Source organism: Meleagris gallopavo, chromosome 1 (genome assembly GCF_905368555.1).
Source record: "Meleagris gallopavo chromosome 1, MGAL_WU_HG_1.1, whole genome shotgun sequence".
In the NCBI taxonomy this organism is placed as follows: Eukaryota; Metazoa; Chordata; class Aves; order Galliformes; family Phasianidae; genus Meleagris; species Meleagris gallopavo.
Window position 1 is genome coordinate 192,084,417 of NC_139404.1, and position 21,376 is coordinate 192,105,792.

At 50.4% G+C, this 21,376-nt stretch overlaps 1 protein-coding gene across 3 annotated transcripts in view; it reads left to right on the forward strand.

Moving 5' to 3' along the window:
- Positions 1–8,740: 8,740 nt before the first annotated feature.
- Positions 8,741–21,376, forward strand: part of SLCO2B1 (solute carrier organic anion transporter family member 2B1) — a 40,090-nt gene continuing 27,454 nt past the window's right edge. The window contains exons 1-2 of one of the 3 annotated variants that reach the window (XM_085216592.1): positions 8,741–8,889; positions 17,308–17,411. In XM_085216592.1, the coding sequence (XP_085072718.1) occupies positions 17,331–17,411 (81 nt within the window). In that variant the 5' untranslated portion in view covers positions 8,741–8,889; positions 17,308–17,330. Of the gene's footprint in view, positions 8,905–17,307; positions 17,412–21,376 lie in introns of all 3 variants that reach the window. The other 2 variants (XM_085216593.1, XM_085216591.1) reach the window with 2 other exon arrangements.

Below are 21,376 nucleotides of genomic sequence, written 5' to 3' on the forward strand. Positions count from 1 at the left end.
TCCATCCCGGACTCCACGAGGGAAAAAAGTAAATCAAGGTGAAGCACTTAATTAGGCTGAAAAAAATTATGATTGCGTTAACAGAATAATACCCACAATAACTCACTGGGGCTTTGGAGTCGGAACGCGGTCTTCCCTTCTTCTTAATGTCATCCCCAGGGATAAGTGAAAACCTGCAGGAAATCTTTGTGGAAGGATGTGAGCTCCCTTCCACTTGCAGTGATCCTCCTGATGGCCCCATTCTGGTTGACCCTACGCCAGAGATGGGAGTCACACAGCACTTCTTGCTGCGTGGAATCTGTGGTTCAATGGCATCGGGCCATTCTGCCAGGGTTTGGGGTTCCTCTATGGCTGCACAGGGAAACGCTGCTCTTGGGGTTGGGCCTGGGGACCTTGGAGGTCTTCTCCAACCTCAGTGGCTGTGTGGCTGTGTGGTTAAATGGGCATGGTGGGGATGGGCTGACGGTTGGACTTGGGGGTCTTTGAGGTCTTTTCCAACCTGAATGGGTCTACAGTTCTGTGATTCACGGCCCAAGTGAGGATGCAGGGCATGGCCAGGGATGTGCACAGGAGCAGCCAGCAGCTGCACGACCCAATGCAAGGCACAACCACAGAGCATCCCAACCGACATCTCTCTGGCTCCAGTTCTGCTCTCCAGCATTTTGAAGACAAATGAAGGATGGTGCGTGGGGCTGAGCTGGGCAGCATCTCTGAGCCCACGGGTGCTGTCCCTACAGAGCAGCCTCTGCTTCTTCATTGGACAGGAGCCCAGGACAGTGCTGTGTGTGCAGGGACGTCCAGGTACGTTGGCCAGCACGCCATGTCTGCATGGATGAGCACCTCTGCATCTCACAGCATCTTTCTTTTGGAGCACCTCTGCATCTCACAGCATCTTTCTTTTGGAGCACCTCTGCATCTCACAGCATCTTTCTTTTGGAGCACCTCTGCATCTCACAGCATCTTTCTTTTGGAGCACCTCTGCATCTCACAGCATCTTTCTTTTCAGAGCTGCACGTGGAAGCTCGCATTTCTCACCGAGTTAAGCTGTGGCAAATCTTTTTTGAGCACGGATAATAAGATCTAGATCCTCCCAGCAACACCAGCAGGGAATCCTCAAGTCTCTCAGCCTTTCTGGTTTTCTTTCAAAATGAGTCCCAAGGCACAAATCACTGTTACAGCAAAAGTAAGGTCTGCAGCACTAAAAGATACAATGGGAAGGAGATGTTGGTCGAGGGCACTGCAGAAAAATCCTTTGCATCTCTTAAAGAGCTGGAAAGTGACAGAGGCCAAGTGTTGTTGGGAGCCATGTGGGCTGGGAAATGCAGGCGCGGGGCAGGAGAAGACCTTCCCATTGGCTCTGTAGCAATTGAGGGGGAAATTCACACAGAAGGGCAATTCCTGAATTGAGCCCTTCCCAGTGAGAAACGTCCTTTTGCTCTGCGTTGACCATTCAGGTTCTGGTTGTGCCCCTGCAGGTTGTCCCCAAAGCCGTTCTGCTCCAGGGAGAATAACTCAAAGAAGAATACAGGTGGGGCCCAGCATCCTAGGGCTGAACCCTAAGCTTCAGCCACCTGAAAATGTGCTTCTGAAATCCTTCTTGGGAAATAAGCAATAAAATGCCTATTGCATGAAGGAAGAACTCCTTGCTGGATATAAACCATCTTGTCCATCACAATTCGAGTTTGAATTACAAACAGCTTCAGATGTAGCCCACTCTGTGTGATCCTGGGATTATCTCAGCTCTGCTCTTTCTCAGCTGGAAAAATGTCTTATGAGTCAACAACCCCTCCTGCAGGCCGGAGATTTTACTGAACTACCAATGATGGGAAACATCCACGCCATCAGGCCTAACAGCTGCTGCAGGTTTGAGTGTTGCAGGGACCTGAGCACACCAACAGCTGTTGGTAGCTGAGCTGCACCCCTGGGGAAGCTCATCTCACCCGGGAGCCTGGAGCAGCTGGAAGGGTTGCACCATGAGAACGCTGCGTGTGGAGCAATGGGAGCTGGCTCACATCAGTATCAAAGTCAGCAGTGTGAAATGCTGTCAGACAAATAACCAAACTGCAGAGTTGTTGAGGTTGGGAGGCACTTCTTGAGGTCACCTGGGCCGTGTTCCTTTGGGTGTTGAATATCTCCACAAATGCAGACTCCCTGCCCTCTCTGAGCAGTCCACGTGGCATTTGAATAGGGACAGATCTCTTTCCTTGCCTTCCATCCATCCATCCATCTCTCCCTCCCTCTATCCATCTCTCCCTCCCTCTATCCCTCTATCCCTCCCTCTATCCCTCTATCCCTCCATCTATCCCTCCCTCCTTCCCTCCCTCCCTCCCTCCCTCCTCCCTCCCTCCCTCCCTCCCTCCCTCCCTCCCTCCCTGCCTCCCTTTCTTCATCCCTCCATCCCTTCCTCCATCCCTCCATCCTTCCCTCCATCCATCCCTCCATCCAATCACAGAGCCATTTGACTTGGAAGGGACCCTTCAAGGCCACCTGGTCCCACTCCATGCAGTGCAGAGGGATGCCCACATCTCCATCAGTGCTCAGAGCCCCATCCAGTCTGACACTAAATCACATCTCCTCTGACCTGAATGAGTCTCCTTGGTACGGTGGTTCCTCTCCAACCCACTCCCACCTTCACACCCCTCAATCTAAAATATTTTTTGCAAATTTACCAAACCCACCAATCTGCAGAACAGCACTGCTGTCACTCCCACCCACCATCATCCTTCCCTGTCCCCTTGCACGCTCATCTCTGGCAATTTGGGTTTTGAGGTCACTTCTTCTGGTGCTAGAGAACCCACTGCCTGCTTTGGTCCCCACCCCACTCCGTGGGCACAAGCACAAATAGCAGCAACAATGAGCCACTGCCATGTTCAGCACAGTCATAGAATCATAGACTATCCCAATTTGGATGGGACCCCTAAGGATCATCGAGTCCAGCTCCACCAGCAAGACAAGAAACAGCTCTGCTCATCCTGAAGTACAACTTCTGCAGCAATTCCCCACTTGGATCTCTGGTTGCATCTCAGTGGGTGAGGTGCATCTGGGAGCTCTCTGTTAAGAACACTCCCCCTGAAGCTCCAGGGCAAATTGCACTTCTAAAGATGTTTGTTTGGAAACTCCATCTCTTACGCTAGGGTGGCAGTGCAAATTGGTCTCTGGATGATTGCAGCTCTTTGGGGCTTCATTGTGGTTTTTCATCATAATGGGGTGCCACGAGTGCTTGGGTTGCCCAAATTTCAGGTTGCCTGGGTGCCAGAGAGCCTCAGGGCTTAAGGATCTTAAACCTTTTCAAGTGGAGTTTTGCAGCTTTGCCATGTTAGGAAGCTCTGGGCAACGCGGTCTATGGGGAGAGGTTGAGCTTCAACAGAGCATGGAGACAAACTCAGCCATGGGTTTGAGCCCAGCACCGTGGTAATGAGCTTTTCCAAGGCCTGTTATCACCCAAACCCACACGATGGGCAGCGCAGTGGGATGGGTACATTGATTCTAATTAGGACTTGTTGGAAATATTTTCCTTTTTGCACGTGCTGGATGATCAGAGAGCCAGCAAATAATTCATTTCTATCCAACTTCCTTAAATCGACGCTTTCTGAAATGATGATCTGTCTCGTTTTTTGTTTTATTTTTCACTGAAAAAAAGAAGAACTATAAAGGAGCAGAAAAACCAACGAGTGGGGCAGGGCAAGGACAGGAGCTTTCTCTTGCCTTGCTTTGAACCAGCTTCCAGGTGTGGTGGGTGTCCCCAGGCCCTGCTGCTGTGTGTTGGGAAGCTGAGGGGGATTTCCTATAAAGCAAACCGATTTTGGAATAACAAACCCGATTATCCGGCTCCCAAGCGCCGGGATTCTTTGACTGCTCGCCGCGCTGCCGGAGCTCCATCCTTCCCTGCTCCCACACTGCCACCGCCCGGCTCGGCCTCGCTGCACAGCCAGCATGCTGCTCCCAGGACTCACTGCTCCACTCCTCTTCAGTAGCGGCAGAGGAGGTCGTCTGTTTGTCCGTCCATCTGCCCACTCGCCCATCCATCCACATGCTCCCTCCCTCCCTGCCAGCCTCCCTCCATCCATCCCTCCATCCATCCATCCATCCATCCATCCATCCATCCATCCATCCATCCATCCACCCGCTCATCTCTCCCTCCCTCCCTCCCTCCCTCCCCTCCCTCCCTCCCTCCCTCCCTCCCTCCCTCCCTCCCTCCCTCCCTCCCTCCCTCCCTCCCTCCCTCTATCCCTCTATCCCTTTCTTCATCCCTTCCTCCCTCCCTCCCTCCTTCCCTCCCTCCCTCTATCCATCCACCCATCCATCATCCCTCCCACCCACCCTCCCTCCCTGCCTCCCTCCCTCCCTCCCTCCCTCCTTCCCTCCCTCCCTCCCTCCCTTCCTCTCTCCCTCCCTCCCTCTATTCCTTCTCTCCCTCCATCCCTTCCTCCCTCCCTCCATCCATCCATCCATCCATCCATCCATCCATCCATCCATCCATCCACCCACCCACCCATCCATCATCCCTCCCTCCCTCCCTCCCTCCCTCCCTCCCTCCCTCGCTCCCTCCCTCCCTCCCTCCATTCCTCCCTCCCTCCATTCCTCCCTCCCTCTCTCCCTCCCTCCCTCCCTCCCTCCCTCCCTCCCTCCATCCATCCATCCATCCATCCATCCATCCATCCACCCACCCATCCATCATCCCTCCCTCCCTCCCTCCCTCCATACATCCCTCCCTCCCTCCCTCCCTCCATCCATCCATCTTGCCCCCGCTGGGTGGGAGCATGACTATCACAAGGATGTAATCCCATTTAGAAATCCCAGTTAGAAAATGTGACTGATGCAGCTTAATGGGAAGGTGCCACTGTGCCCAGGAGGTGTTTTCCTGATGTCGCTGCCACTGAGCTCAGCCCTTCCAGGGATTCTTCCATGGAGTTGTGAGAAGCGACAGTTCCTTCAAGCGCTGTGATTCCTGAGGGATGCTCTCTCTCAGTCCTGCCAATTTTTAACCCAAACTCTCCCAGATGGACTTCTCTTTCGTGACATTAAAATTATTTTTCAAACGACTTTGCCCAAATAAAGTAATTAATTGCTGGAATCCCAGTGATTTTTCCATTGTAGAAATCAATGAAAAATCTGTCTCACTCCTTCCATAGAATCACAGAATCACAGAACCACAAAAAGGCCTGGGTTGCAAAGGAGCACAGTGCTCACCCAGCTCCAACCCCCTGCTGTGTGCAGGTCGCCAACCAGCAGCCCAGGCTGCCCAGAGCCACATCCAGCCTGGCCTTGAATGCCTGCAGGGATGGGGCATCCACAGCCTCCTTCAGTCTGAGCTTGATGGGATTATATTTCAATTGAGAGGTGATGGTAAACATCTCCAAAAAATTCACTGGGGAGAAAAATGAGGATATTGGTGAAAATAGAGAGAATGCAGAACTCTGTTGCGTTTACAGTAATTTATTTAGCCTGCTCGAGTGAAGACAAAATGTTTTCTAATTCAGATAACTCTGAGGGCTGATAAAGGAACAGTTCTGAGGGTTTCAGTATAAATCCATGTTCAGCCTCATTTCAATAACAACTGCAAATTACCAGTGCTTCCCAGAAGCAGGAACTCTTCCCATTATTAAGCACCCAGCAGTGCCCACGTGGATCTCTGCCTCAGTGACTAATTGCTTTTCAGTAAAATCCTCCTCCTTAGGAGAAACCCTCTCTGCACAGCACTGCTGTTGGCATTCAGGTCATTAGAAACAATTAAGGCTCATTTTGAGCCTGCATGAGGGGAAGGCTTTGCGGAATGGTGAGGATGGGTTGACATGGGACTTGATGATCTCGGAAGCTCAACGACTCAGTGACTCAATGACTCAATGATCCAATGATTCAATGATTCGATGATTCGATGGCTCAATGATTCCATGACTCAGTAATTCTATGATTCAATGAATCAATAATTCGGTGATTTGATGATTCGATCAATCAAAGATTCAGTGATTCAATGAATCAATGATGAAATGATTCGGTGATTTTCTGATTCAGTGGTTTGATGATTCAACGATTCTCATATTCTCGTATTTTCTGATTCGATGATTTGATGATTTGATGATCCAATGATCCCATGATTCAATAATTCTAGGATTCAATGAATCAATAATTCAATGATTTGATGATTCCATGATTCAATAATTCTTTGATTCAGTGATTCTCTGATTCTCAGATTCTGTGATGCAGTGGTTCAGTGATTCTATGATTCAGTGATTCTATAATTGAGTGGTTCAATGATTCCACAAATCTCAAATTCAATGATTCTTTGATTTGGTGATTCAATGATCCAACAATTCTTTGATTTGATGATTCAATGATTCAACAGTTCCTTGATTTAACGATTCAGTGATTCTGTAAATGGTTGTCCAACCTGTTGGCTTGCCTGGGCCCCACCAGTTGAAGAGGAATTGCCTTGGGCTGCATGTAAAATACATATATTCTCACACTGCACGCCTCGTGCTTCATTTGTTATTAGCAGGCAATACTTTATTTGTCTCCACTGGTTATTTTCCAGCAATTTTGTATTTCATAGAATCATCGAATCACCAAAGTTGGAAAAGACCTCCAAGATCATCCAGCCCAACCATCCATCTATCACCAACAGTTCTCACCAACCCACGTCCCTCAACACAACATCTGAACGTTCCTTGAACACCTCTGGGGTCGGTGACTCCACCGCCTCCCTGGGCAGCCCATTCCAGCACCCCTTTTGAGATGACAAAGCTGGGCTAACACGAGAACTCTCCCACTCAACACCACACCTGGTTGGAGCAGCGAAGCATCGTGATTTCCAAGCTGCTTTCTCGCTGAATCACAAAGCTGTTGGTCTCTCTCCATAAATCTCAGCCTCTCCAACACGGCACCCCACGGAGCAGAGTGCATCATAGGCTCTGAACGCTCCAAGAAGTGCGTCTTGTGCCACGACACAGCACGCAAATGCTCTCAGCTCGGTGTTAATCCCCAGCTGGGCCACTCCTTCTGCATTATTCACCAAAGCATTTCTCCTCTTTTGAAAGACTTCCCCAGACCGAAGGCATCGCTCATGGCAACGCAGTCCCCAAGCAGCCACAGACAGAAGTTACACCCAGGGGGTGTTTCCCAAGAACAGAAATTGCACTTTTCCCTTTTCTCTGGCTTTCCTCCTCCTTTCCCTTTGCATTTCCCTCCGCGCCCTTTCCCTGCTATTGCTACGGGTGTTGAAACTGCTCTGTCACAATTTGTGTTCTGTAGCACCACTCATTCATAATAATTCCAATTGCAGTCCAACAGACGCTTGGAAATTTCCCTCTGCTGCAATAGAAGAATGTGAGGATGGATTTAATCATCTGGTGATGAGGACTCTGCCACTGCATTGCACGGCCCCGAGATTCCTGTTTCTTTAGGACAGGAAGGAAAGACCTTTGCTCAAGGGGCAGGAAAGGGACTCTTTGGTCTTCGGAAGCAATGAAAGGGGTTTGGGCCGACATCTGTGCTGCAGATGCTGACACCTCCTTGCATCCTATGCGGGCGTTGCGGTGGGGACACAACGCACGATCCGAGCAGCTGCAGTGAGCGATGGGGAATCGGAGCCAATAGATGGTGCTCTTCCTTCGTGCGAGGTGGGGCTGACCGATGGGCTCGAGGACTCCCTGCAGATTTGGATGCGTCTCGTTGCTAATGCTGGGCCATTGCCTCCCCCGTGGATCCCAAAGCCCCAAATTGAGCCCCCAAACCATCACGGTGTGTGGGTCCTGGGGAGCTTCGAGCCTGCGGGAGCAGATGGAGTTCATTTTCTCTGCAGTGCATTATCTGCATGATGCAGCCCTGCCTGGAGGATGGCTCAGGTTCGCTTGGGCAAAGATTTGCCCGTCCCTTGCTGAGTACTTAATTACTGCTTAATGAGCTTGTGCAGATACTGCCTGTTTTGGGGACATCCAGTGTCCATTGCTCCCCATTTTCCATGGCCAATTGGATCCCAGGAGGAAAGCTGGCTGCACATCTGCTATGGGAAGCATCCCCTTTGGGGTTTCCATCTCTTGGTTTTGGGGATGGGAAGAAAACGGGTTCCCTACTTCGGCTGAGCAGCAGCAGAAAAAGGGATGGCTGCATCCTGCAGAGCTCTGGTGCTGCTGGGAGCCCAGGAAGGGGCCGGGAAGGACTTTCTTGGAGCACACCAGTGCAGCAATCCCAGCTCCAGCTGCACGCAGATGACTTTTAGGAAGGCTGAAAGGTGCACTTGCAAAAGTGCACACAGGATGACGGTGCACAACACCCACTGGTGGTGTTTTGTGGCATGCAGTACCAACAGGATCACCTCTCTGGGTCGTCAAGCAAAGCAATAAATCTTTTGACATCCACTGTTCAGATGGGCCATCCTCCAGATTTAAGCAAGGAGGAGAGATGCCCTGTGCCCACCTACCACCATCCCAACCCAGTGGGATCCAAAGGGAAAAACCCCTTTGCGGTGTTAAACTCAGGAAAATATTATAAATAAATGTTAGGAGGGATGGAACCTTGTGCAAAGGGGAATGGAGAAAGGGGAAAAAGCAAAGCCCAGCATGCTTTCCACCAGGACCGTGCACATGGCTTGCAAAGCCCCCTGTCAGCACAACACAGGGGCAGAACTCTGACGTTTGTTTTTGTTTGTTTGTTTTTGTTTTTTTATTTTTTTGTTTGTTTGTTTCTTTTTCTTCTTTCTTTCTTTCTTTCTTTTTTTTTTTTGGATTACAGCTCAGGAAAGAAAATAAACTTCCATCAAAAGGGACGATTGCAAAAGTTGGGGTTAACATTGCACTGAGCTGAAGCCCCACCTCTGGGCTGGGAAAGTAAAAGCACTGAATGGCCCTGGAGGCTCTGCCAAAGGAAAAGTTTTGCTCCCGGGACGGGGACGTGGTGAGTCCTACAGCTGTGAGTGTCTGATGCTGCTTTGCTCACTGCCTTCTTTTGCACTGCTTGGTTCCAGGGCTGGATATTTCCAGCAGCCAGAAAATACTAAAATCAAATAGAAACAAAAGGCAGTGATTGCTGAGGGTCCTGTTCCGCAGGGGGGGCTTTCTGCACATGCATTTGTTGCTTCTTCTCCATTCTGCTTGCTTATTTCAGTCCGTTCTTTCCAACAAAGCAGCTCCGCTTCTTGCAGCAATGTTTCCTGCACCTCAAAGCTGCCGGGCTCCTTTCTATCCCAGTTTTGCTCCTTTGCATATGGGATTGCCTCCCCTCACCCCGCGTCTCGGTGGCTTCAGGGACGATGGCTCCCTGTGGGGTGGTGGCACTTGGGGACCCCACTCCTTTGCTGCAGCGAGGAACCCCTCTGTGCACCAACATGCAGTGGTTGCTGATGGTATTTGTGCTCAGGAGTGGGGGGCAAAGTGATGTGATGGGGCAGCTCTGCAGGAATGCAGTGATGTGGTGTTTGCAAAGAGCACCTGCATTGCTGCTGGTCGTGGGGAGCCTTCGGTGCTCTGCCTGCAGGCAATAGGGTGGGTGGCGTTAGGTCCCTGCTGGATTTGGCATTGTTGAACTGCTTTGGGGTGAAGCACGTGTCTCCTTGGGTGTGCAAACGGTGGAAGTGTTGTATCCACTCCTGCAAAGCATTGGAGCAAACCAGAGCTGTCCTCCCTGCAAATTAGGGCAGATACTGCTGGTGGCAGCTCTGTGTGGGCTCCTCTGCCAGTGCACTGCCACAGCTTCCTGGTGGGTATGGGGACACCCAGAGGAGCAATGTCCCACCCCAGGGACAGAGCTGTGCTGGATGGCTCACACCCTTCTCTCTGCCCATTTATAGGAGTTATACAACCTCTTATTTCTCTCTTTTATGGAGTTTCTCTTTGCTCAAGAGGCTCATGGTTGCGCTCTGCAAGGTGCTCGAAGGGCACATCCCTCCTTGCTCCTTTCCCACCTGGGTATGGCTGGAGCAGCTTTCAGCTGCACACATTTATTAGCAGCAGCACTATGGGATTTCTCCAGCCATCAAATCTCAAACAAAACCCCCACTCCTTCCCATTTCCTGCAGTGGAGCAACGTGCCAGGGGTCTCCATGTTGGGTGACCCAGTGACACAACCCAAGGCATGGAGATCCCCAGGCTGGAAGTTTGGCTGGGGGCATTGCTGGTTGGTTTGGTGGCCCCTCTGGGGGTATGTGGAGCTGGGAAATGGGTGAGATGTGTGGAGTGGGACTCCTGGGTGGGATTTGTAGACCAGGATGCTCTCAGGTCCCACAGCTTTATGCCCAAGCCTGGCCATGCACTGCTGCTCTCAGTGCTCCAGGTCCACAGTGCAATGGGAAATGGCAGCAAATTAGCTCCAGGAGAGCTGCTCAGGACTGGGTGTGAGCAGCTAGCAGCAGGAAGGTGTCCCAGCAATGCAAACAGGGCAGTGCTGAGCTTCTCCAGGGGCCTGTCAGCATCCACATCTATGTGGCATCCCATAGCTGTGTGTGATGAGCCCCTGCAGCATCCCTTGGTGCCGCTCCAGCAGGTGATGGAGCATCCTTTATCTGAGTTTCCATCAGGAGATGATTTCTCACCACCAGGACGAGCTGTATTGATTTGTTCCAACAGGCTTTTATTTTAATATTATCAGATATCTGCAGGAAGTTCATGACTACAGTCTTTTCACTCTCTGCTCTGCACTGATCTACGGTGCTCAGATGGAAGACGTCACAGAGGTGAAAAGCATCAGAAGGGACATTTTTCCCCCTCTGTGCCCATGGGTTGAGCCTGCTTGTGGCTCCCATCTGCTTTGCCACCCCAAAAATGCATCTATCCTAAATTGGTGTGATTTGGTTGGGATGCAACCTGTTCTCCTTGCTTTCCAGTTCTCTGTTTTCTCTTGCCTTCCACCTTCATGCGCACCATGATCGGAGCCTGATTGCTAAATGTCAACTGGAGAACATGTCTGGGGAGGCTCATGACCCATCTCAGGACCTCAAAATGTTAGTTTTGAGAAAGAAAAGGAGACAGCAGTGTTACGATGCTGCAGAGCAGCGAGCAGCACAGGGAATTGCAGGCTTGAAACCTGGTCTGAAGGCTGCAGTCCTCCAGGAGAAATCAGGATGGGGTTGCTTTGGGATGCAGCTCCAGTTGTGGCTCCAGCTGCTGAGGTCTGGGGGCTTCCAGATAAAAAACATCTCCTCCTTCACTGGGTTTTGCTGATCCATCTGAATTTGTGCAGGAGATGCTCCCAGACCTTCTTCTCAAGGGAGTTCAAAAACCCAGCAGCAAAAAGGAAAGAAGCAACACCTCTAAGGATGAAGGCTTTCTGCATCCACCCAATAATGGAAGATGGGTGCTGAGTGGTGGCATGAACGACCTCCCCCTGCTGCAGTGGGATGCCAGAAGCAGCACTGCCCTGTGTGTGGTGGTCCACAGTCACGAATGACCCAAAGGAAGATGAGTTTGGGTTGAAAATTTGGTGAGCACTGGAAGCAGCCAGATGGGGATGTGGTTCTAGGTTGGAAAAGGCCTTTGAGGTGGCCAAATCCAACCATCAGCCTGTCACCAAGCTTTTTCCCTCCGTGCCACATCCACACAGCTATTAAATCCTCCAGGGATGGGTGTTCCACCACCTTCCCAGGCTGCTCATCCAGTGCTTGGCTACCCTCCCCATGATGAAATTCTTCCTAAGATCCAATCCAAACATCCCCTAGTGGGGTCAGTGGGCATGCTGGGGATGGGTTGGGGTTGGACTTGGGGATCTTCAAGATCTTTTCCAACTTTTATGAGTCTATGACTGTAGGAGTGGGTATGGTAGTGATGGGTTGGGGTTGAACTTGGGGATCTTCAATGTCTTTTCCAACCTTAAGTCTATGATTCTAATCTCTGGGCCAAAGAACTCAGACTGGGCTTCTTAGGGCTCATTGCAAAGCCCACCACTGACGTTGCATGATCTAGCACTAGCAACACTGCCAGCTTGGGTAACAGGCTGTGCTCAAAATACTTGCTTTTTCCCCCAGTCTGGCTCCAGCACCCATTGCTGCACAGGGCTTTGGCTGCCCTTTGTCATCAGCCTCTCTGGCTCCTTGTCCCATCATTGCCTCTCAGGGCCACCATCTTTTCTATCCGCTGTGTTTCCTCCTGGTATTTGGACACCATCTTTTCTATCCGCTGTGTTTCCTTCTGGTATTTATAACCAACTCCACTCAGCATCTCTTTTGCTGGCTGGGGACATTTTGCACTTCTCCTCAGCTCCTCTTTCAGTTCCCTGTTCTTTGTAGCAGCATTTCCTCACACCTTCCCTCTGATCCATCCCTTTGGCATTGCTTAACCCAGAGCAGCTCTTACTGCAGTCTCCCAAAGAGCTGCGACGCTCTGCGATCTCATCCATGGAAAATGGGAACCATTTGGAGGGTCGATTTCTGAGGATGGATGCCACTCCATCATGTCTGTTCAGCACAGGGACTGTCCTGATGTCACTTTGAGGCTGTGGTTACCACCACCACCATCCTCAGGAGCAGGAGAGATGGAGCTACGTGGGCCAAGGTGGACTGGCCCACAAGAGGAGAAAGCACTGGAGAGCAAAGGGAAGAAAATGCAGAGGCTGCAGGAGGAGCAGGGAGAGATGAGATCTCGTATCTCAGAAAAGACATCAGCAATGAGGCTGGGAATTGGGCAATCACAGCCATCCCTCACAGGGATCACTTCCAAAGGCTCTGCAGCCATCAAGCTTGGGTCAGAACCCATCAGAGTTCGGTCAGAATTCATCAGATTGGGTCAGGACCCACCAGGGTTGGGTCAGAATTCATCAGATTGGGTCAGAACCCATCAGGTTGGGTGAGAATCCATCAGGTTGGGTCACGACCCATCAGATTTGGGTCAGGATCCACCAGGGTTGGGTCAGGACCCATTATGTTGAGTTAGGACCCATCGGAGTTGGGTCAGAACCCACCAGGTTTGGGTTAGAACACACCGGGATTGGATCAGGACCTCTGCAGTCCCCTGCTGTCCCCACGCTCTTGCTGCTTCCCATCTCAGGAGCTGCTCTGTGCAAAGCAATCCCTTCCTCAGCCTCCCTGCAGCTCCTGCCCTTGCAGCTGTGTGAACTCTGCAATTGTTGTGCTGGTAGTTTTACGAGCAGGAGCGCAGTTCAGCTCAAGGACACACAAGGGATCAGCCCCACAGGGCTGCGTCTCTGCACGTTGAGTTTTTCCCCATAAGGTTTAAGGCAGCACGTTGAATAATCTTGTTTCCTGATTTGCTGCTGCAAATGATCGTCTTTGCTGACTGCAAACATGGTTCAACATCCACGGTGGAGGTGAATGGATGGACAGATCTCCCGTATTTTGAGGTGGCATTGAGGGTTACACGCTGCAGTGAGGACTTCAGGACTGCTGTGGGATAAAGCTTTCCAATGGGACATCTCCACCATTGCTCTGCTTGGCTCTGTGCTCTGTCTCTGTTCTCCCTCCTGTGCAATAGGCCCAATCCCGAGGCGGAGGAGCTGGGATTGGTGGGGTCCCCTCACCACCCATAGTCCCATCTCATAGGTTTCAACACCATTTTTCAATTTCTTCTTCTGAATTTTGCACTTCTCAGTGGCAAATTTCCTTTTACTTTGCTTCTGGGTACTGTGCCATGCGTCATCCCAGTTTGAAGTGTTGCTGAGCTGGGCTGATCCCATTTTCACTTTCTTTTTTGCCCTCAACTGTGCCATTTCCCTGACACCTCCCATTTCAAAGAGTCACTGAGCTGGGCTGGTCCCATCCCTTTTGCCCAATGGTGCAAGATGGAAGCAGCTTTGGGGTGCAGCCGTACATCTGTTCCCTCTCTCAATCTTGTTCCAATGGGGGAATTATGTATTGCAGCATCTATTGGCACTGGCACAAGCTGCCCAGAGAGTGATGGAATCACATCCCTGAGGAGATCCAGAATCATGGAGATGTGGCACTGAGTGGTCGGGGGCATAGTGGGATGGGTTGGGGTCAGGTTTGGGAATCTTGGAGGTCATGATTCCATGATCCCATGATGACTGGGGCACGCTGGACATGGGTAGACCATTGGACCTGATGATCTTGGAGGTCTTTTGCAACTATAATGACTCTATGATTCTAGGATTCTGTTCCTTCTGCTGTACCACAGAGCATCTTCTCAGCCACTTCCCAAGCCTGTTTCCCAATTAACACGGGGGCTCATCAACACACACAGACACTGTTCCCACTTTACCACTGCAGAGTGTAAATTATTGAGAAATCCCACAGAAAGGAGATGAATAACAGATGAATCCCCCGTGGGGATTTGCGTTGCAGTTTTACATTCGCTGTTATTTTCCAAAGCTGAGCCCAGTGTGTGCTTTCCCTTGTTCAGCTAACAGGAGCCGTGCCGTTTAGTAAAGATTTTGCAGTGGGGTTATGTCCACAGGAGCAGTGTTGGGGAGCAGGGAGGTCAGGAATGGCAACATCTTATAGCATCGTTGGTGTGGAAGTGTCAGATCCAGGCTCAGCATCGCACTCCCCCATCCCCAGCATCCCCAGGCTCTGCCTTACCAAAAGATGCAGTGACCCAGGCCATCAGTTTGGAGAAAATAAGACTGAGGACAAATCCTTTGCTTGCAGCTGGAGCAGTGTCATCTGGAGGATGTGCAGCCTCAGACCTGCCCTTTCCCTCCCTAAGTAAATGCATTGCATGCTCCTGTCATCTGGGGGAGGAAAGGTGAAACACTGAGCTCCAACAGAGCAGCACGGGGTGCAGGAAACACCTCGCTGGGATGCAGCGGCTCTGGGGTGCATTGGGGTTGGGAATGCACGTGGCAGCACAGGAGCAGCTGCAGCATTTCTCTCTCTGGCAGCACCGCCAGCAGCACTCGTTCAGCTCACTGCATAAACGTGTCGGGTTGTGCAAACAGAACCTAATTGCTCCCGGGTTATTAATTGAGGTCATGTGTTTGTAAACAGCTCTGCATGCACAGCATCTGCCAGCTCTACCAGCAGCTGTTTGCTTTGGTGGCAGTGCTTGCAGCATGCCTTGCAAAATGCTGGTGCTCGCTCATCCCCTGCAGCTGCAAGAGCCCCCAGAGGGGCAAGAGGCAGCCAAACACCTCTGCGTTTTGCCCCTTTTGCTTTCCTCTCTCCTCGCCCCGATGATGGTTTGTCTCCTGGGTTCGCCATCCCCACTGCAAGGTTAATGAAGTCTTATCCTCTGAACTGCTCACTGCCCTCAGTGCTGGATCAAAGTGCTGCTTCTGTTATTGTTTTATTCTCAGATGTTATCTGTGGGTGAGCAGCACCTAAACGCAGTAGATTTCTCTCCGTAACCCTGCAGCATTTGGGGTCTCAGGAGGAGTCACACCAAGGGAATACAGCAGTGCTCACAGGACACCTGGCAGGAGGTGTGCGTGGTGGGACGGAGCCAGGCTTGGCCGTGCATCCACCCAATTGCTCCTCCAGATCTCAGGATTTGCTTTTTGCATCTCCATCAAAGTGCCCCTTTGGTGACGTGGCTCCAGCAGACAAATGCTTCATGGCTGTCAATAATTCATCAGACAGGCAATAAGGGATGCTGTGCTCTGCAGCCAGGCGGGTGCTTCTGCTCTTGTGCTGCTTGTGCTCTCTGGAGGTTCAGGGGGAGCTTTTGGTGGAAGCTTTAATTTATGATCAAATTTACTCTATTGATCCCGTTGTAGCAATATCTTGTCTCTGCAAATGGGGCTGAGGGCAGCAATTGCTTTTTGCAGAGGAAGCCAAGGAGCCAGTAAGTGAGCAGTCTGGGATTTACTTCTCCCATGCAATTCACTTAAGGGTTTATAAACACCACAATTAAGCCAGCTCCTTCCTGAATTTGCTTCAACCCATGTGTTTGTTAATTTGTTGGAGGTTACCATACCCCCTCCTTTGCTTCTCGTCTTGGAGGAAATGGAACTACACAGAATAATGACGCAAAGCCCTTCGCCCCATTTGCTGTGGAGCTTGAGGGCACCAAGATGGAAATATCTATTAGGATGTTCAGAACAATTAGCTGCAGCCTAATGGGTTTAACAGGCCTGCAAACAATGGAGGAACTTCCTGCTCAGGAAGTCTGGGCACCGAATACCCGACCCTGCTAAAAACCCAAACCCAACACTCTCTGCAGAGAGAGGGAAGGATGGAGCCAGGAGTAGGGAAGGAGGTCAGAGGTGTAGGGAGGGGTTCCCATGGATTTGTGTTTCTTTTTGCAGCACAGTTGAGATGGTTGTGAAGCCAGGAAGCAGGCGATGCTTCCAGGTGAGGTACAGCCCCATCATCAAACCTTGTCCCCCAGTGCCACATCCATATGTCCTTTAAACCCTCCAGGGATGGAGACTCCACCACTTCCGTGGGCATCCCCTGACCACCCTCTCCACGAGGAAATTCTTCCTGAGATCCAATCCAGAACTCCCTGGTGTGACCTGAGGCTGGAAAAATTCTACAGCGTGGAGTTTGGCCCAGGCACAGCGTGTAGATGTGTCACTCAAGGACATGGGTAGTGGACATGGTGGGATGAGCTGCGGTTGGACTTGGGGACCTTCAAGGTCTTTTCCAGCCTTAATGATTGTAGGAGTGGGCATGGTGGTGGTGGGTTGATGGTGGGACTGGATGGTCTTATAGAATTTTGCCAACCCAACCCATTCCACGGTCCTCATAGTCCCTTCCAACGCAACCTAAACCAACCTTACCCAACTCATTCTATGGTTCTTTAAGGTCCCTTTCAACCCAACCGTTCCATGGTTTTATGGTCTTCAATGTCCCTTCCAACCCCACATACTCTATGGTTCTGTGATGCTGAAGAACTCTTCCAACCGACACCTTTCAACCCAACCCAACCCAACCCAACCCAACCCAACCCACCAACCCAACCCAATCCTTCCAACCCAACCCAACCCAACCCAACCCAACCCAACCCAACCCATTTTATGGTTCTGTGATTCTTAAGGACCCTTCCAACCCAATCCTTCCAACCCAACCCAACCCAACATTACTCATTCTAGATTTCTATGATCCTTAAGACCCTTTCCAACCCAGCCTTCTGTGCTCCTATAATTCTACATTCTGGTACAACTGAGATTCAGAAATGCCAGGATCCAGGCCCCAGCTCTCCTTCCTCAAGCAGTTGGTACTTTGTTGCATTTGAGTGAAATGACTGATAATTCTGAGCCTCTCATGCGCCCTGGGGATGACTGTGCTTGTGTTTTGCGTGCTGCTTTTTGCAGAAATGAAAGGCTAAAAGAAATGAAAACTGAGAATAATTAATATGACGACCGTGTGCCGTGGGCGTTTGCAAAGCATGACAGGATTTTGCTGTGCTGAGCAAGGCAGATTCCTACGGAGCACTTAGCTTTGTGCCACATGATTTATTTTGGCAGGAGGACAAAGCAGACCTGACAGAATGACAAGCACTGCTACAAAGAGCAGCTGCCCGGATCGGTCCCAGAAAGCACTCTGCAGGAACCCATTTCTCAGCATCAAGGTAAATGCATCCTGCTTTCCGTAACCCCTTTGGTTTTGCTGGCCTGGAGAAGCTTAGCTTCCTGCAGAAGGCACTAATAGGATTGCTGCTTATTCCTACAGAAATGTAGGCATCTAGCTGCTGCAAACCCTGCTGCTGTGTGCATTTATTCCCAAGCAATGACTCAGGCCACCCGCCCTGCATTGGCCCCCATGGGGATTCAGGCAGCTCTGTGTTGGGTATTTGGGCTGTCCCATGTTCCAGGGCACACAAGGAGGTTCCTCCACATCTCCCCCAGGAGCTCTGCTGGGCCCAGAGCAGGCGGCCAGCCACATGGACCATGTCAAACCGCTCTGAGGATCTCCAGAAGTTGGTGTCTGTCAGTGGTTTGCTCTGTCGTGGAGCACACGTAGGGCTGAGCCATGGGAAAGCCAGGTGGAAGGTTCCTTCTCAAAGCTAGGAAGAAATGTGGGGCCACAAGGGACCACTGGTGAAGATTCTGTTGGAGAAGGTAATGCACAGTGCAGCAACGTTCAGAAGGGAAAAAGGCATAAACACTGAGATAAGGAACATCTGCAAATTGGGCAGAAAGCATTGCAAATCAGCACCAACTGCTGCCTTGCAGGAAGAAATCGAGTGCTCAGCAGGCGTCGGCTCATATTTCCATCTTTTCTTCTGCAAAGTTTGGAAGTTTCATGCTCTTTTCCCACATACCCAAAGAGGCAGACAACCAAAGCCAAGCAGCAGCTGGGCGGCAATTTCTCCGTTCAATGGAGCGTGTCATTGAGCTTGTGAGGATCAGCCTTCAAGATGCTCTTTAAACAAAGAGAAGTGGATGTTATCTATCCTGATATTATCTATCCCAGTGTTGTCTTTTAAAGAAAGGGAGAGGACCAGCGCTGAGGCTCTTGGTTGAATAAATGGAGAACAGGATGGGAGATGCTTCCGTTGACTTGGCAGAGTTGGTGGTGACTTGGTGAGGACAGTCATATAAACCTTGCTCCTTCAAAGTCCTGTGGAAATGCAATGTCCTGCCAGACTCAGGGCCACCACGTGTCCTCAATTAAAGATAATTTAATGCTACCAGCAGTGTAGCTGGGAGTCAATATCAGAGTCTCACCGGGCTGTAGGGAAAAAGACCCCAGTGTTCAAGGCGTAAGAAGCAAGAAACATTTGTTTAGGTTTGTGGGTTTTTTTTTAATAAATGTGGATGAATTTAACCCTCTCACCCCCTGCAGGTCACAGTGTGATCCCAGAGTCACATAGACAGTGAGCCACCAGAAATGCGTGGGCTTGGAGGCACAGGACTGGTGCCATGCAGTCCTGAGCTTTTTCCCCCACCCTCTTTCCAGTCCCTGCAGTTCTATTTTTTCACATTCCAGCATGAACATCTTTAAATATAAAACCCCATCGATTTTTCCTTGCAAAGATATTTTAAAGTGGTTCAAAACTCCAGTGATGAAAGCCACTGGGGTGCAAAGTCAGCACTGGGACTACGTGCAGAACCAACATCCATTTTGCTGAGTGAGACATCCATGAGGGCAAGTGCTCGGGAGGCTCGTGGGGAGCTTCAGGTTGGAGATAGGCAGCTCTCAAACTGGTGGTATGTACTGGAATTATACTGGGAGGTGTTTGGAGCCCATCCCAAGAAGGACTAAAAGGGAAGGATTTGGCTGGAAACGGAGTGAGGAGGTACCCAGGTACCCATGTTCCTCATAGATACCATAGAGCTGGATTTCTGTGTGGAAAAATGAGAAGAATCACAGAATGATAGAATGGCCTGGGTTGCAAAGGAGCACAGTGCTCATCCAGTTCCAACTCCCTGCTGTGTGCAGGTCACCAACCAGCAGCCCAGGCTGCCCAGAGCCACATCCAGCCTGGCCTTGAATGCCTGCAGGGATGGGGCATCCACAGCCTCCTTGGGCAACCTGTTCCAGTGCATCACAAGCTCTGACTGACCCTTCATGGTTGCTGGACCAACCTCACCAGAGCCACAACCAGGCATGACAAAGGAGAGCAACACCTCTTCCAATTCTGTGTTCTACACTGAACGGTCAAAGGGCTTCTTCTCACCCCTGTGGCACAGCTGGGCTTGCCTGTGTCCAACTACACAACTGTACTCAGCACATGATGTTTCCCTCAAACCTTGTTTTATTTTTATTTTTCGGTTTTCAAGAAGTTCTGTCACCCCGTTCAGTTTCTAAATGAGTAGATGACTTCCTTACAGAAGATAACTTCAAAACCGGTGCTTGAACAGTTCTCCCAGAAGCACAAAACAATTGCACAGTGCAATTCGTGCATTTGAAGTGACTGAGGAGTGCAGTTTTTATCAGCATGCATATATGAGGGTGTGAAAGTTAATTGCTGTGTGTCCAAAGGGAACGGAGAGGCATAAATCAAGCTGCCCTCCTAGGGAATGTTCCATGGGCTGATGGGCCATGAACTCATAAAGATATCTGACAGTAATTCCCACAGTGCATCAGGATAGATAACTTCTGGACAACTAACACTGGAATAGATAATGTCAAGATAGATGATGTTGACATAGATAATGTCAGGATAGATAGCATCAGGATAGGTAAAGTCAGGCCTGCTGATGCTTCCATCGTGGCTCCAACACCCTGGCAAAGACCTGAATGCATGGACTGCCCATTTTTCCATGGTGCACCTGACCCTGGATTCAGCCCTTGATGTCTTCTGCTCTGTGCCTCGCTTTGGAAGCAAAACAGAGCTGTCTTAGCCCCGCACCTCTGTTGCCAGTCATTCAGATCAGTGCTGGAGCCTTACACCCAGTCCCATGCAACGAGGTGCAATTAAACTGGAAAACATAATAGAAGCTTTGTAAGAGTCTTCTTTTTATTCCCAAACCATTGGAAGGGAAGTTATTGGTGTTCAGCTCCCAGTTCTACATTTTGCTGCCTATCTAGAGTTGGCTGCATTTCTGTATGATGTGTGCAGAGTAGGAGCACTCATACTGTGCCAACACGACACAAGGCTTCGTAAAGAAGAAACTGCAAAATTCCTGTGGTGCCTTTCAGAAATATAAAGAAAAAAATACTGAGTTTTTCCAAGAGCCCATGATTGCAGAGAAGCACTGCTGAGAATTTTGCTTCCTGCTCCTCCTGTGGTAGGGAGGACAATCTGGTGCCTGATCCATCTGGTGGTCTTCTATGACGGAGGGATGGCATTGGTGGACAAAGGAAGGACAATTGATGTCTGCCTGGACTTGTGCGAGGCCTTTGGCACAGTCCTGCACCACATCGTTGTCACTAAATTGGAGAGATACAGGTTTGAAGAGTGGACTATTGGGTGGAGAAGGAATTGGTTGCGTGGTCACAGTGGTTGGAGAGGGTGGTGGTCAATGGCTCCGTGTCTGGGTGGAGGTGGTGACAAGTGACGTCCTCCAGGGGTCTGCTTTGGGAATGGTGCACTTCAACATCTTTATCAGTGATGCTGATAGTGGGATCAAGCACATCCTCAGCAGTTTGCAGATGACGCCAAGCTGAGTTGTGCAGTTGACACAAAGAAGGAAGAGATGCCATCCAGAGAGGCATGGACATGCTCAAAAAACGGGCACACAAGAACCCAGAGGGTTCAACAAAGCCATGTGCAGGTGTTGGGTAGAGGTAATCCCAGATATGAGTACAGACCAGGAGAAGAACTCCTCGAGAGGCAGAAATCCTAGAATGGCTTAGACTGGAAGGAAGCATAAAGATCATCCCGCTCCAACCCATCATCCAGTTCCAGCCCTCTAGCAGAAGTGCTCCCTATGAGATACGGTTTAGTAGCTTGTGATATTAATGGTGACGGGAGGATGGTTGGACTAGATGATCTTATAGGTCCTTTCCAACCTTGTGATTCTATGAATCTGTGATTCCCCTTTGCTCTGGACAGATGTCCTAGCTACAATCTGACCCCACTGCAGGCACAGTGCTGGACTTGGTGGTGGCCCAGCTCTGTGCGCAGGTCTCCGATGGGATCCCATC